General features: G+C 40.9%; 1 protein-coding gene across 2 annotated transcripts in view; it reads right to left on the bottom strand.

Annotated features, from left to right (window-relative positions):
• Positions 1-17,712, bottom strand: part of hdac7a (histone deacetylase 7a) — a 116,490-nt gene that overhangs the window by 39,882 nt on the left and 58,896 nt on the right. For both annotated transcript variants that reach the window (XM_039664012.2, XM_039664013.2), the window contains exons 3-8: positions 15,424-15,602; positions 15,030-15,117; positions 10,276-10,396; positions 10,091-10,194; positions 3,556-3,678; positions 2,009-2,118 (exon numbers count right to left, since the gene is read on the bottom strand). In XM_039664012.2, the coding sequence (XP_039519946.2) occupies positions 2,009-2,118; positions 3,556-3,678; positions 10,091-10,194; positions 10,276-10,396; positions 15,030-15,117; positions 15,424-15,602 (725 nt within the window). The remainder of the gene's footprint in view (positions 1-2,008; positions 2,119-3,555; positions 3,679-10,090; positions 10,195-10,275; positions 10,397-15,029; positions 15,118-15,423; positions 15,603-17,712) is intronic.

The raw sequence follows: 17,712 nt of genomic DNA on the forward strand, positions 1-17,712 counted from the left end.
TCTGCCATGTGATATTTTCTCTTTTAGACAAAGTGGTGGTCAGACACTATAGTGACCCATCACACGTCCCAGGACCCAAAGCTGCTAATATGTTGGTTTATATTATGAAAAAAACTCAAATCAGCTGAACACACTTAATGCAAACTCAAACACTTGGATCAGTCATTTCATTCAAATCTAGTTGTAGAAGTAGAAATCTAGAAGTAGACCGTAGACATTTGCATAATCTAACATATTTTTTTGTATTTAATCATTATTAAACATTTTAATATATTTGTTTTAATTTACTCAAGTAAAGCATTATTCGTACATATGTTTTACTATGTATATTTTTATTTTATGATATATTTTTACCTTAATGAAGCAAAGCATTATTCATCCATGTTTTATAATATAATTTATTTTAAATTTATTTTGCTATATATTTTTAATGTATTGTAGTGAAGCATTATTCATGCACATCATGTTTTATAATTTATGTTTTTATATATTTACTTTAGCATATATTTTTACATTTATTGTAGCAAAGCATTGTTCATCCATATAATGCTTTATAATATATATTTTTTAGGGCTGTCAAATGATTAATCACGATTAATCGCATCCAAAATAAAAGTTTGTGTTTACATAATATATGTGGGTGCACTGTGTATAATTATTTTATATACGTATAATTACACACACATGCATGTATATTTAAGAAAAAAAAAAAAATTTATATATAAAATATTTAAATATAATATAAATTATATATAAATCTATATTCAGTATATACATGAAAATATTTCTTAAATATATACAAGCATGTGTATGTATTCATATATATATAAAATAATTATACACAGTGCACCCACATACATGTATATTATGTAAACACAAACCTTTATTTTGGATGCGATTAATCACGATTAATCGTTTGATAGCCCTAATATTTTTATATATTTATTTTATTACATATATACACAAGCAATATAACAAAGCATCATTCATGCATATCATGTTTTATAATATATTTTTATACATTTCTTTTAACATATTTTTAAAAAAAAATTTGTTGCAAACTATTATTCGTGCATATTATGTTTTATAATATATATTTTCACATATTTATTTCATCATAATTTTTTTATATATTTGATAAAAGCATTATTTGTGCATATAACATTTAATAATATATTTTTATATATTTATTTTATTATATATTTTGTAATTTATTGCAGCAAAGGATTTTTCGTGCATGTTTTATAATATACGATTTTCTATATTTATTTTATGACATATTTTTAAAGCATTATTTGTGCATATAAATTACAGCTACCTTTACATTTGATGTTGATTCGTTTTATAACGGTCAGCCATAAATGAAATTTCACTTGAGAATGTTTTTCAAGTATTAATGATACTTTGTTGAAAAATGCCGTCATAAATCTGATAAATGTCCATTGGGCTAATACAGTCCCCTACAGCAGCTCTGCGTGTCGGTCTGTGAGCGTGATCAGCTCTTGCGTGCGAGCGGACGGGGTTCCCGCGTGCGACCCATCAGAGACTCCTGCATTTATGCAAGCCCAAAAATGGAGGAGCGTAGAGTACTAAAGCAAGGAGGAGGCTGTGGATGGAAACGGGAGATTGGGTGTCCTGGCAGCTGCCTGCAGCTGTCCTTCTCCAGTGTCTTTGTTTAAAACATGTCATTATGCCAAAGGGCGGCGCAAACCTCCTGAAACAAGCCTTGTCGAGCACAAACAACTCCCACCAGAGCAATATTAAAGAACTGTCCCATCATGCCACGGTGTTCGTGGGTGTGTGTGTTAGTGTGTGAGTGTGTGTTCGGCTTTCTGCAACTGATTGTATTTTTAAGAACAGGGAGAAGTTCACTTAAACTGACTGCATTATTACAAAATGAGTCATTTTCCATAATTGTTTGGATGTGGAATGGCATTAGCATGAGTCCCATTATAAGGGAGCCGAGACGCACCTGAGGAGTGTGATTGGGGAGTGTGAGGACCGTTACCTCATGGCACAGGCTGGCGGCCGCGGGCAGCGCCCCGTTCTCATTGGGCAGGCTGTCGTTCGGGGAGCTGCAGCCCGACACTGGAGTGCTGCTGCTGCTGGGCGACGAGTCTGAGAGGAACACACAAGTTTTACTTCAGTCACTTTTTCAAAACGCATCACACACTGAGCGGAACTGCAGTCTAAGGGCCAGGTTTACTAAACAGGGCAAATTAGCATGAGCGGTCAGTCCCATAAAAGCACAGATGGGAGCGGAAAGGTCTGCGCGTGATCTACTGACGATGAGCAAATCCAGTCATGTCAAGCGCAAAATGGGTGAAAATGTGCTTTTTGGGGCAGTAAATATTAGTGAAAAAATTCACTATTGTGTACTTAATTCATTTAAAGTCCCTCTGTAAACTCATCTTTGATCACACAAATGACATATTTAAAATGTTTTTCCTTAATGGCGTAGCCTTCAGTCGGGTCATGGGGTCTACACGACCCCAATTGACTTTTACTTAATAAAAAAAAAGGTTCCCTTCATCTAAGTGGAATAAGATTTTGTGACTTTTCATACATTATCTAATACACACACACACACACACACACAAAATGGGCTTGATTCAGTTGTTCTGACGGTATGTAAAAAAAAATTGACCCCGCATTGAAATGAATGGGAAATGTGAAAAAAAAACTAAATATATTTTCTTCATGTGTCAAAAAAAAAAAAAAAAAAAATCTGGCATAAATCTGAAAATTTTTACACAGAAATGAAGGCCTAGTACTAGAGCATATATGCAATGCATCATAAAAAAAACGATATTTCATATGCAAGCTAATGGTGTAGTTGAGGAATTGTGTGGTAAACGGATACAAAAGTACATTATATATCCAAAAACACAGCATTAATGAATAGATGAGAAGTAAACAAAAAAAAATGATATATTATTTGTATGATTAAAAATGTATATTTTTTGTACAATTACTCAATCAATTGTTTGAGCCCAGAAGTGTAAACAGGAAACGAAGACCATTTGAAGGTTAAAATAGCTTGAATGTATTTAGTAAACGTGGATCTATGAATATGCAAATGAGCCCCGCCTCCACTCACTCATGTGGATCTGATTGGTTACAAGGTAGTTTGTGACGTCACAAACACCAGCGATTTCAAACAGTGGTTCACTGCAGTTTTAAAGAGAAAATACTCAGGAATGCTGTCGACTTATGAATTTCCACATGGTTTGTCTTAAAGTGCACTAAAAACACCACATATAAACAACATTACAAGCTTGATTTTCACTACAAGGGGACTTTAAATACTCTTCACTCTCATTTTGCGTCTGAAAGGGAAACTCCTACAAACGCATATGAAATGAGGTCAGCTGCAAAACTGTTGAGTGAAAATCTTTACGGAAGAATGAGTTGATTTGAGACATGAATGAAGTGTTTCAGTGCATTTCGAATGGGAAACGAACTGCTGTGCCAAGAACTGTGTAAGAACTGTGTGAAGAGTTGTGAATAAGTGAGTGTTGAGGAATACGTCCTGGTGAATGGCGGTTTAGTTACCAAGCGCGTCAGGGCCGCGGTGCTTGACGGTGGGCGGCGCGCTCTCTTTGCGGGTCAGCGGACTCTTCCGGGTGTTCAGGTGCTTCTTTAACTTGTGCTTCACCTTCAGGTTGGGCTCTGACCCTGCGAACAAGAAAGAACAACAAAAAAAAAACAATAGGTTTACAATTTGGGTCGTTTAGTAGTCTGTCGGCTAGCTCATCTACTGTGCTTCTCAATTGTTGTTTGTTTGTTCAATATACATGATTTTTCTTTTACTTTGAGGGACGATGTGTTGTGTCGTCACTGTGCCGTTTAAAAGTAGCAATGTATTAGAGAGATCTTTATTTGGGTGAACTATCCCTTTAAGACCAACTAGTCCACTACTCATTCAAATGACCCATCGATTGGTTGATTAGAGGTAGTTTTGCACATCCCTATTGACCTATAACTATTTAAATGCAAATGTATTTAAATGCAACTACTTCCTTTGATCGCACAGTTACAGCTCAACGCTTTTGTCGCTGGTTCAGAAAAGACAAAGGTTCCGAAATCTCTCCTCTACTTCCTACTAATTGTTTTAGTCCTTTAAAAACACACTTAACACCATCAGCCTTAAGTTCTGGGAGAGGACACAACTCCACAGCTGGACTTACTCAACTTCAACAGTAAATGACACTGTTCTGCGCAGCATCTTGTGGTTATCATGTTAAATGTTTGACTATCGAGCGCAGAGTGATCCAGACAGATGCGTAGGACTCCTTGAAAACTTCTGCAACATTTTCTGTCCTACACTGAAGACTGAATGATAGTCACAATATAACTTGTGAGTGGTGTTTGCCAGTGGAAGGTTGTTGTGATTGGTTGCCGGGTGATGCTATGCGGTTACTAACGTAACAAGATGAAAATTCAGTGCTAAACTTTAGTGCGATAAACATTTTAATAACGGCAGTTCTGTTCAGATCGACACACACCCAATTTTATGATCGTTTTGAGGTGTTATATTCCATCGCACTGTAAAGAAAATTGGCTAGCCAATGGGATTCAAGTTTTTGGTCACATGCTCCGTCCTGCTGCTGTTAGATAAAACTACGAGTAGTTTGTGAAAGTTAACAGACTATTTTGCTAAAGCGAGGAAGAATCCAGAACTGGGGTATTTCTGCTTTTCCACAAGCGCCACCTACTGTCACAGAGTGAGTTTACATTTTCTTTCAGACCGCCTTCTGTTTTACAACGCATCGATTTGGACAGACAAATCACATACAAAAACCAGATTCAATTTGTGTTGCTGTGAACAGGCCTTTTACAGTTATGGGTTTAGAGCAAATCCTTAAAACTAAGAATGAGCAATTAGAACAGTGATGATTGTTTTAGCACTAATACACAAGTTTAAAACAACTAAATATATATATATATATATATACACACCCATCCTCCCCACATAGACATGAACCACCCAACCCATACTTTTACACAACCCACACATCCCTGGTACTCTGAACGGGTGCCACGGTCTCGGACGCGAAAGGTTACACCCAGTGTGTAAACAAAATCTGCTGTGACTTAAGCTGCAATATATATATATATATATATATATATATATATATATATATATATAAAACTTTTGAGTATAAAGCCCAAAGTATTCTTCAGTTTTTACCAAGCGGCAACCTTTCGGTCTCTCTCTTGAATCCAACACGGAAGTGACTTAAGCTGCAATTCATCTACCGGCCACTAGAGGCTCAAAGAGAGTCAATCACATAAAAAGTTGTATCATGTTAATACGCCCAACTTTACAGCAATATATGTTTACAGCCTGGAGCAAAAAGTGGTTTTGGTCTATATAGCTATCTGTGAGGGGGGTGAACTTTTTTTGTAACTCATTTGTTTAAATTATATTAAATTATATGCCTTAAAGTTCTACATAATTAAGGGCGTGGCCACTTGATTGACAGGTGGATTGCTCTGCTGTCTGTTAGCGTCTCTTCACCTCAGCTAATCCCGCCTCTTTGACAGTTCCTGGTTATCCGGGAGTGACGCGCTGCCAAGATGGCGACGTCCGGTTCCGCCCACTTTGGGCTTCAAAATCAGTCTTTAGAAAACTACGGGTGACTTCACGGACACTACGTCCATATTTTATATATTTTTTTAACTCTTTCCCCGCCAAACACGGAATTTTCCGTGTTTAATGAAAAAACGCATCTGCGCCAAACATCGGAATTTTCCGGGTATCCGTGTTTTAGGTGGTATACGGTAAGGAAGACCCGCGCGCATGTCCTGAATGATTGCGCAACTCTTTGATCAGAGAAACAGATTGCAATCGTCTCAAACAGTGGAGTAGTGAGAATGTATCAGACAGACAATGCAGAGGTATATGGCTGAAGTACTGGAGGTTAATGGACTCGGAGTCCGATCACTCTTTATTTGATAATTCTGAATCTGATCGGAACGAAGTAGTCAGTGAGAGAGATGCACATGTTGTCACAGAAAGTTCTAGCCATGGACGTGCCGCAAATAGATCGTATAATATTATGACACTATAATATGTATGTGTGTGTGCAGGCATTTATGTGTTGCTGTCTAAATATGAAGGTGTAATTGTCAAATTATTTCTCTCTTTGTGCACATTTACCACATTGTAATATGTATTTGTGTGTGTGTGTGTGTGTGTGTGTGTCTAGGCCTGTTTATTGTAATTCCAATTATTCATTATTCACAGGTAGAACACAGAGAGGCAGAGGCAGAAGTTTTATTGCAAAAGTTACATTTCCCTTACATCCTGGGAAATTTGATATATTTTACATTTATTTTATGTTTTTAATTTATTTTGGAAAGTTTTATATATGAAGGAAACAACATCTGAATGTATTCTGCTTTTAAATGCACTTGTTTGATAAAAATACCTTTTTCTCAGTTTTTTGTCCAAAATGTTGTGTTTTTGACAAAACCTACCTCTGTTCAAGAGGCAATAAAAAAAGAACAGATGAAGATAAAATAAAAACGTTTTTTTTTGCCTAAAAGCAGAGGCTCAGATCTTTATTTTTATATATATCATTGTGGTGAGCAGGACGGCCGAGGGACGTGAGAGAAAGTCGCGAGGCCGGTGGTGCGATTGCTAATGAGCAGCACCTGCGAGGCACACCGGTCTCGCATCTCTCACGAAGGAGCGGAGCCATAAAGGGGGAGCGACGGAGTGGATGAGCGAGAGAGGAACAGGCCTGCTTTTATTTGTATTTTATATTTTATTTGGTAAGCCAGCAGTCGTCCGTGAGGGGCTGCTGGCCGGTATTTATGTTTTATTTTGGGTAGCCAGCAGTCGTCCGCGAGGGGCTGCTGGCAGGTAATTTGTTTGTTTATTTTATTTAAATAAAGTTTTATTTTATTATTATTATCCGGTTCCTGCCTCCTTCTTCCCTGAACGTTGTTACACTGGTGCCGAAACCCGGGAAGAGGGAGGAACGCGCTGTCCGAGGGTCCTCGCCGCTGTGGGGAATCCGCGGTGCCATCGAGCATGGTGCGCGAGTCGCCGCCGCTCGCCGTGGGCCGGAGCCTGCTGCCGTCCGCCGCATAAGGGGAGGAGCAGGGAGCGGGGGACTCGCGGCCATGGACGCTCGAGGCGGGGCGCTGGGATGAGTTGCCGGTGGGACGCCCGAGCTCGCCGCCGACCGCCTGGAAAATGGAGGGGCGGCTGCCGTTCGGGAGGGAGAGGAGGAGTCACCGCCGCTTGCCGTGGGCCGGAGCCTGCTGCCATCCGCCAGTGAAGGGGAGGAGCAGGGAGCGGGGGACTCCTGCCGTCTGCCCAAGGCACCCGAGGAGCCGTCGCCGTCCACCGGGGGCGGGGGAGCGTCGAGGCGTTCACCGAGGGCCATCCAGCGTCGGCGCCGGGCACCGCGGAGGAGATCGCCCAGCTGGTGAGGGACAAGATGGCAGCGCGTTGTGGGAGCCGGACTATTTTTTTTTTTTTCCTCTCTCCCCTCTCTCGTGTCCGTCGCTCCTCAGGCTTCCGTCTCCGTTTCCCTCGGCTCGTCGATCCATACCCCCCAGGGATCGCCGCCGCCGGGGGGGGGGAAGTAGGCACAGTCTCGGGTGTACCCCCCGGCCTGTGAGGGGTGATGGGGGTATGTGGTGAGCAGGACGGCCGAGGGACGTGAGAGAAAGTCGCGAGGCCGGTGGTGCGATTGCTAATGAGCAGCACCTGCGAGGCACACCGGTCTCGCATCTCTCACGAAGGAGCGGAGCCATAAAGGGGGAGCGACGGAGTGGATGAGCGAGAGAGGAACAGGCCTGCTTTTATTTGTATTTTATATTTTATTTGGTAAGCCAGCAGTCGTCCGTGAGGGGCTGCTGGCCGGTATTTATGTTTTATTTTGGGTAGCCAGCAGTCGTCCGCGAGGGGCTGCTGGCAGGTAATTTGTTTGTTTATTTTATTTAAATAAAGTTTTATTTTATTATTATTATCCGGTTCCTGCCTCCTTCTTCCCTGAACGTTGTTACAATCATCTTCATATATTCATGGAAGAAAATATTCAGCGGGGCATTCAAATTTAGCGAAAATCGTCAAAAACCCTGGCGGTGGCTGGCAACTTTTTTTAAAAAACGCTGGCGGGGAAAGAGTTAAAGCCTATGGTTTTTACGTGTCTGTGAGGGTCGACTTACAGCTGATGGTCCCTTGCATGATGCACATATCATCTCCTGAATAGTACTGATTTTTTTAAGAGAAAAAAAAAATAATAATTTTTAAGTGAAAAACTTTTTCACATTTTTAATAATTCAGTTGGCCCGGGCCATTGTTTTACAGTAGACAAAGACACTAACAAACAACAAAAAAATACCCGAGACTGCAACATTGACAAGCGCTTGTGTGAGGAGGAGAGCCGCAACTTTAGTTAAGTTAAGGCGAGACACTACAGGTGAATAGGGTAAAATTTTAAACTAGAAGATATCACCATGAAACTTTCCCAGTTGATTACCTACATTAAGATGAGAAAAAAATGTATTACAAGTTTTATGTAATTTAATGTTTAAATATGGAAATGAGGCATTATCTGATTAAATATGCACTAATTTGCATATCTTTAAAACAACGAAATCTGATTATTGGATAAAGCCAGGTTCAATTTTTTTTTTTCATTGTGTTCATATAATAGATGGGGAAAAAAATTACAGAATGATTTATGGATATCTACTTTTGTTATCCTGTAAATCAGAATATACCATCAATAGTCTTAAAAAAAATATTTTCGCCATGTTTTTTGGGATAAAATGTTACATAAATCAGGCTAGGAATAATATATTTACAAATCCCTCTCTAAATGTCTTCATAATATAACTAGGTACATGACTGGAAAGTTTGGTGTATATAGGTGCTACTGAAGTGGAGATTTCAGACTTTGAGTATGAGAAAAAAAGTCATTTTGAGAAAACGGGCTTTAAAAATGTATATTCTAAAATTCCACACATTTCTACATGAAAACATTGCTAACAAGCAAAATAACTGGCCAAGTTATTGTTTATAACAATTTACATGAAAATTGAGAACTTAATAAAACAACTTCATCTTTATTTATAGATTGGCTTCCCATCGACAGCTTGCGTTCAGATGCGCTTCCCGAGGGCATTTCACAGGGTAATACATCACTAATTTTCCTTTTCCCCTTAGCAAGTGACAACTGCTGTAATCTTTTCGATGACTGACGTGAAGTCGTTTTCATTCATTCATTCAGAAAGTCCCGCGGAAAGCTAAACCAAATCAGCAAGCGTCAAAGCATGCCATGTGACGATTGACGAATCACGTTAATCCCCGAAGTAAACAAATCCCCACTTTTGCTTCCACGATTGGATGTTGATTAAAAGGAAATGACCATATTTGGACCTGACAGCATTGGAAAGGAGAGAGATGTGCTTTGTATGTGATGACAGGGTGTATGCAGCGATCGCGGAGCAGATCGCGGATCATTTAGAACGCAACTATTGTTGAATTTATGAGAAATCTACAGGCGCAAACTGACAAAGTGTAGTAAAATAAAGACCTAAATATGTATTTCAGACTTTTTTTCAACACAAGTCTGAAAGAATACATGTTATTGTAGTCAAATATCCCAAAATCTCAAAATTGACCAGTGGAAAAAAAAAACGATGTTTTTGCCTGCCGTGTCTCGCCTTAAGAAGAATAGAGACATTTGTATCGGTCATGACTTCTGGAGAAAAATAGCGAAGACACTGGTCAAAGAACTCTCTAGAGAGCATGTGTTTGTGGAGAATGGAGCATATGATAGGCTAGAGTATGCGTAAACAAGCAAATATACTTTGGGCTTTACAGGACGTCCAGTCATAGTTATTATTTCATAATGACTGGCTGACAGGGGAGTGTTCTCGTCTTTCAGAGGTAAATGAGAAGGTTGAGCAAGGCCTTGTTAACAGCGGCGGCCTGGAGGCAGAGCGAGGCGCTGGGAGTGTGAGTGCGGCACTGGAATACTTCCACACACACACACACCTGCTGAACGACCAGCCCTGCCTCCTGCTCTCAGGTGTGTGCGTGTGTTGGAGGGTGACGTACGTGCTCGTCTCAGGTTCGTCGGTTCGTCGCATCCTTCTATGAGGGCTGGTTTGGTGGAGGGCAGGAGCGACTGTAGGGGAGCGCTGGGATCTGGAACCAACTCCCTGTCAGAACACAAAAGATGAAAATAAGCACATGGATCACAACTTCGACAGCTGTGGGCGGCAGTGAGAGTCGCTTCTAACCGGTAGGCCACCGATGCGGTGCTCAGGGGGTTGGAGTTCGTCCTCTCCAGGACCGCTTGCTTCTGTTTCTTCAGAATCACTTGCGCCAGTTTCTGCTTCACCAACGCACTGGCCACAGCACCTGTCAATCAATACAAACAGCCAATGAAATGACAATGTTTCACTTAATTGGTTTAAACAAAGCTGCATTGAAAGATTTTGAGATTGCAAAAAAGGATTTGTCAGGTGGTACTTACATTTTTTTTTATATTATTATTGAAATATAATTTAATTTAATACGTTTAAATAGTTTATCCCTCAATCTTTACAACCAGCCAATGAAATCATGTCAAACCACTTTTTTTAAAAGTGGAAATGAAAAAAAAAAAGTCTGTTTATGTATTTTTTGTCTTTATTTTTTAAAATAAGTCTTTATTTTATTTTTAGTTAGTATTTTAGTTCAGTTTAGTTTAGTTTTCTCTGGTCTGGGTCACTTTATGTAACTAAAGGACATTTAATTTTTTACTAATATTTAATATTTTTAGAGAATGCACACAATCAAGCCAATTAAATGGAAAATAGTAATAATTCATTATAATAATAATTTTAATTTAATTGTTTTTTTTATGATCTCTTTATTCTCTGTTTTATTTTACTTATTTCAGTTTAGTTTAGTTTATTTAGTTTAGTTGGCTCTGAACTAGGCCGTTATTATTATTATTTTACATTAGTCAAAACTGAACAGTTTTAAAATGCCAGTTTTGTCCCACATAAACCTGCCAGCGCTGCTTCTGTGAGCGTGGTTCAGCTGTGTGTCCGAGGTTGCTCTGGGGTCGAGAGAAGGAAACTGTGTGTTGACTCAGTGCCTCCCTGTCCTTCCAGGGCGGACACGTCATAGTGGCTCTAACCAATAAGATCAATATTGACACGGTTACTGTTTGAACAACTCAATTTAATTTTACTTCTCTGCAGCTACTTTCTCTCACAACAATCTTATCAACTGTGATAAAAGCCTCTAGCTGCAGTGATTTATCATCAGCGGAAGACACCTGTGTGACGCCTACACACCTCTGACTGCAGGATATGCAGAATATCTTTAGACTTTACAAGAACAGTATTGGGTGTTACAACAAATCATTCTCTGCTTAAATGCAGTTTATCAGCAAACCTGGTGGTAGTAGGTTTCACACTGTAGATGTCGTTTAACTCTAACAGTGTAACGTGACTCACAAGGAAAATGCATGCTCTCGTTCAATGAAAAATAAACAAAAAAAGTGGTTTTAATGTTTTGCCAGCGTGACCAAGCGCTGCAGCATGACACGACACTCTGGAATGACGTGACCGTCATGATCAGAATGGAGTAATTCTACCACACACACACACACACCCTCCACATCCACCTATCCAGCCATCTATTCATGCATCTGTCTGTCTATCCATCTATCTATCTGTTTGTCTGTCTCTCTTTCTGTCTATTTATTTCTCCTCCTGTATATCTGTCTATCCATCCATCCATCCATCCATCCATGGAGTAACATGTAAATACTTAACTATCAAAAATGGTACAAAAACTGGATGGCATGATCTGGTATGGTCTGGTACTATATGATATGGTCTGGTAAAGGATGTTATGGTCTGGTACTGGATGGCATGGTCTGATACTGGATGTTATGGTCTGGTACTGGATGGCATGGTCTGGTACTGGATGGTATGGTCTGGTACTGGATGGTCTGGTCTGGTACTGGATGGTCTGGTCTGGTACTAGATGGTATGGTCTGGTACTGTATGATATGGTCTGGTAAAGGATGTTATGGTCTGGTACTGGATGGCATGGTCTGATACTGTATGGCATGGTCTGGTACTGGATGGTCTGGTCTGGTACTGGATGGTCTGGTCTGGTACTGGATGGTCTGGTCTGGTACTGGATGGTCTGGTCTGGTACTGGATGGTATGGTCTGGTACTGGATGGTCTGGTCTGGTACTGGATGGTCTGGTCTGGTACTGGATGGTCTGGTCTGGTACTGGATGGTATGGTCTGGTACTGGATGGCATGGTCTGGTACTGGATGGTATGGTCTGGTAAAGGATGTTATGGTCTGGTACTGGATGGCATGGTCTGGTACTGGATGGCATGGTCTGGTACTGGATGGTCTGGTCTGGTACTGGATGGTCTGGTCTGGTACTAGATGGTATGGTCTGGTACTGTATGATATGGTCTGGTAAAGGATGTTATGGTCTGGTACTGGATGGCATGGTCTGATACTGGATGGCATGGTCTGGTACTGGATGGTCTGGTCTGGTACTGGATGGTCTGGTCTGGTACTGGATGGTCTGGTCTGGTACTGGATGGTATGGTCTGGTACTGGATGGTCTGGTCTGGTACTGGATGGTCTGGTCTGGTCTGGTACTGGATGGTCTGGTCTGGTACTGGATGGTATGGTCTGGTACTGGATGGTATGGTCTGGTACTGGATGGCATAGTCTGGTACTGGATGATAAGGTCTAGTAGTGGATGATAAGGTCTGGTACTGGATGGCATGGTCTGGGACTGCATGATATGGTCTGGTAAAGGATGTTATGGTCTGGTACTGGATGGCATGGTCTGATACTGGATGGCATGGTCTGGTACTGGATGGCATGGTCTGGTCTGGTACTGGATGGTCTGGTCTGGTACTGGATGGTCTGGTCTGGTACTGGATGGTATGGTCTGGTACTGGATGGTCTGGTCTGGTACTGGATGGTATGGTCTGGTAAAGGATGTTATGGTCTGGTACTGAATGGCATGGTCTGATACTGGATGGCATGGTCTGGTACTGAATGGTCTGGTCTGGTCTGGCACTGGATGGCATGGTCTGGTACTGAATGGCATGGTCTGGTACTGGATGGTCTGGTCTGGTGCTGAATGGTATGGTCTGGTACTGGATGGCATAGTCTGGTACTGGATGATAAGGTCTAGTAGTGGATGATAAGGTCTGGTACTGGATGGCATGGTCTGGGACTGCATGATATGGTCTGGTAAAGGATGTTATGGTCTGGTACTGAATGGCATGGTCTGATACTGGATGGCATGGTCTGGTACTGGATGGTCTGGTCTGGTACTGAATGGTCTGGTCTGGCACTGGATGGCATGGTCTGGTACTAAATGGCATGGTCTGATACTGGATGGCATGGTCTGGTACTGGATGGTCTGGTCTGGTACTGAATGGTCTGGTCTGGCACTGGATGGCATGGTCTGGTACTAAATGGCATGGTCTGATACTGGATGGCATGGTCTGGTACTGGATGGTCTGGTCTGGTACTGAATGGTCTGGTCTGGCACTGGATGGTATGGTCTGGTACTGGATGGTTTGGTCTGGTACTGGATGGCATGGTCTGGGACTGCATGATATGGTCTGGTAAAGGATGTTATGGTCTGGTACTGGATGGCATGGTCTGATACTGGATGGCATGGTCTGGTACTGGATGGTCTGGTCTGGTACTGGATGGTCTGGTCTGGTACTGGATGGTCTGGTCTGGTACTGGATGGTATGGTCTGGTACTGGATGGCATGGTCTGGTATTGGATGGCATGGTCTGGCACTGGATGGCATGGTCTGGTACTGGATGGTTTGGTCTGGTACTGGATGGTATGGTCTGGTGCTAAATGGTATGGTCTGGTACTGGATGGCATAGTCTGGTACTGGATGATATGGTCTGGTACTGGAAGGCATAGTCTGGTACTGGATGGTATGGTCTGGTACTGTATGATATGGTCTGGTACTGGATGGCATAGTCTGGTACTGGATGGTATGGTCTGGTACTGGATGGTATGGTCTGGTACTGGATGGTATGGTCTGGTACTGGATGGTATGGTCTGGTACTTTGAATGATCTGATCTGGTACTGAATGGTATGGTCTGGTACTGGATGGTATGGTCTGGTACTGGATGGTATGGTCTGGTACTTTGAATGATCTGATCTGGTACTGAATGGTATGGTCTGGTACTGGATGGTATGGTCTGGTACTGGATGGTATGGTCTGGTACTTTGAATGATCTGATCTGGTACTGAATGGTATGGTCTGGTACTGGATGGTATGGTCTGGTACTGGATGGTATGGTCTGGTACTTTGAATGATCTGATCTGGTACTGAATGGTATGGTCTGGTACTGGATGGCATAGTCTGGTACTGTATGGTATGGTCTGGTACTTTGGATGGTATGGTCTGGTACTGGATGTTACCGCAGGATCTGTAACTGCTGTAACTGGCAGGACACCAGCAGCAGTGTGACAGTAAATCACCTTTATAGAACAACAGGGTTCCCATGTTCAGAGGTAACCAAACTCCTCCCATGTGTTTTCAACCGCAAAGTTTTGTTTTTACTCTCAGAGTCATTTCCTGAAAAAGCCCTGTTTTAGTTGAGGTATTATTAAAGAGGGCATTGGCGTAACATAATACAGCATTTCTCAGTGACCTTGATACATTTCTCAAATCATTTTCCATTGTTTGGTACATTCCGTTCATGCAGATTTTGTACAATTGTCTGCTTTTTGAACCTTAACCTGAACACTTTCTTGAGGCTAAAGATGCACATTAGACACATTTGAGTGATCAATAGTCTAAGTGCTTCATTTTAAACTTCAAAAACTCTTCTTCTAGAACACTTTCTATCCTACTAAATACTAATCAACATAACCCCAACCCTAGCCTAGCATAATGTGTGCAGTCTCTCTGTGTAGGCATTGTTATAAAGCAGTGTTGCTAAGTAAGTACACTGTAAGTCTGTGTGTGTCACTCACTCTGTTGACTCTTGTCCTTGTGTTTGAGTTGCTGTAGCTGTTGTTTCGCTTGTTCCTGGTCTCGTAGATGCTGCTCCATATTATACTGCTACAAAAAGAGAAGAACATACAGCTACTGTTTATACAGAAATTAATTCTGTTTTCTGTTTTGTGAAAATATAATATTTTAGAAAGCATCATATTCTGTTTTAAAGGGTAACTTTTATGTTTTTTTTATTCTACTCTTTAGTGTGTAGTGTTGTTGTTTAGCATGATAATTACGTTCCAGCACCAATAAGGATGTTGATTGTGGCGGGAGTGTGTGCTAATAGGCTAAATCACATAAGGGAGGCGCTGTTTAAATCAGTGTATGACTGGATTGAATTGAAGGCATCTTGTGTCACATGCGCTGTACCTGTATGTGCTGCAGCTGCGACTGGCTGTACTGGGAACAGTGCTGGGCGCTGAAGGGCCCGATCAGCAGAGGGGGGTGCAGAGGGGACAGGAAGGCCGTGTCCGAACCCGGACGCACCAGACGCTCGCCCACACGTAGGTCCATGGGGACGGGGCCTGTGGGAGGAGACAGCGACTCTTCTGGATGGACAGAAACACACACACACACATACACCTATATTAGAAAAACTTACTACATGAATAGGAGAAACATAAGATCAATATTATTACAATTTAAAATAAGTATGTTGTAAAATAATATTAATTCCTATCATTCCCATCATTACTCCAGTCTTCAGTGTCACATGATCCCCCAGAAATCATTCTAATATGAGGATTTGATGATCAAGAAACATTTCTTGTTATTATAAGGGTTGAAAATATTTGGGCTGATTAATGTAGCGATTTTTCAAGATACTTTGGTGAATAAAAAAGTTCAAAAGAGCAGTATTTATGTAAAAAAAAAAGACGCTTTTGGAAACTTTATTGTCAGTTTAATGCAACCTTGATGAAGTTGATTTTAGGATGCTTATTATTTGCATTGTGACCGTATTTTCATGACTATAAGAATATAAATATATTCGTTTTCATCATTTTGCTTTTAGTTTTTTATACCTTTTCCCAAAGCCAACTATGAAATTGCGATCATAGTTGGCCATAGTGTCTTCTAATTCCCAATAATTCTCATTCAATTATTTTCATATTTTTGTGTCATTAACGCACATATATTTATCCATAATACAATGGTTTAATGTTCTATGATCATGAACAATAAATGTCACACAAAGCAAAAATGTAAATGTTTTTAAAACAGGCTTCTTTTTTGTAAAATGTTCTTCACAGTTTTCATCAAATGTAGTCTTTGCATCATAACTATCCCCGGTCACCCTCCATCATTTTGATTTAATAATAACAATAATGATTCATGCTCTATCAAAACAATGACAGGACATTTCCATTGGTGGGAGAAGGAAAAAGCAGAAAAAGCAGAAAAAGAGAAGAGGAGAGAGAGCAAGAGAGAGAGAGAGAGAGAGAGAGAGAGAGAGAGAGAGAGAAAGAGAGAGAGAGAGAGAGATATGTGTGTATTAGTGCAAGTGCATGTTCCCCTTACGGCTCATTCCACAGAGATATAACGTCGGCCTGATTTCCATAACTTTTGCATGCAGCTTTAAGAATATTTGCATGGTACCAGTGACTCAATGGGACACACTGCCTCACCCTTACATCAAGCTCTCGTACAGACAGCAGACAGGAAAATCACAAACACACTCACAGAAACCATCCGTGTGCATGTAGGTTTCTGCATATCTGGGCTACCACAGCACTGATGTCACTCATGCAGATCTGGCACATTGCCCAGGTAAAACCAGCGCACGTTTATGAATGCGCTCGACAGGTCTCTGATCTGAAGAGTTAAACAAGCACTTCAACCATAGAGTTTTCAGTATTTCCCAACACTTTCCCACTTATTTCCAATAATGACTCCCAAAAATAGCTGTGATTCCCACACTTGCAAGTGCCTCAGAAATTGTGACTCATACCCTTTAGCCGCCCCATAGCACAATTATTATTGTGTTCCTGTGAATTGTGACTGCTTTGTCACCTTTATTCTGACACAAATCTCCGAACAAAAAGGCTTTCTACAGCAGACCAATGAGTGGCGTGGAAAATGACTCAACCGGTGAGGAACGATATGTACTGAGCTGCTGTGTTATGCAAGAGGAAGAACCTGAGAAACAGATTGAGAAATGTGATCAACGGATATGATATATCAGCAGATATTTGGCATTTTTAAATTTGATTAGATTTAGGGACTTTTATTTTGACAGCACAGTTTGTAGTCCTTGATTTCAAGCTATGATGCTCTATTGCTGCGTTCAAGTCATATTAAAAAAAGATCGTATTTAAGAGTTGAACACACATGAACACCACCACAAAGTTGAAATTACGAGTAGGAAGCTCAGGATTTTATTTAAGCCTGATGTTTACGTGTTTGAGGCGTGCCAGTGAGCCACAATATTTATTGTTCTTAATTTTCTGGAAGTAGAGTTTAAAACCCTTGCTGTATTTTTGCGTTGGTAATAATAAAGAGAAAGTACACAGCCATCTTGAAGAAGTATATATACATTTTTATAAAACAGTTAGTTCCAATCCTTGATTATGATTGGTCAATAGCTGTGCTTTATTTATGATATAACACAGCAATGACCACTAGGGTTGGGTATCGAGAATCGAGTATCGATTGGAACCG

This window comes from Pimephales promelas, chromosome 20, assembly GCF_988280905.1.
Source record: "Pimephales promelas chromosome 20, fPimPro1.hap1.1, whole genome shotgun sequence".
Classification (NCBI taxonomy): Eukaryota; Metazoa; Chordata; class Actinopteri; order Cypriniformes; family Leuciscidae; genus Pimephales; species Pimephales promelas.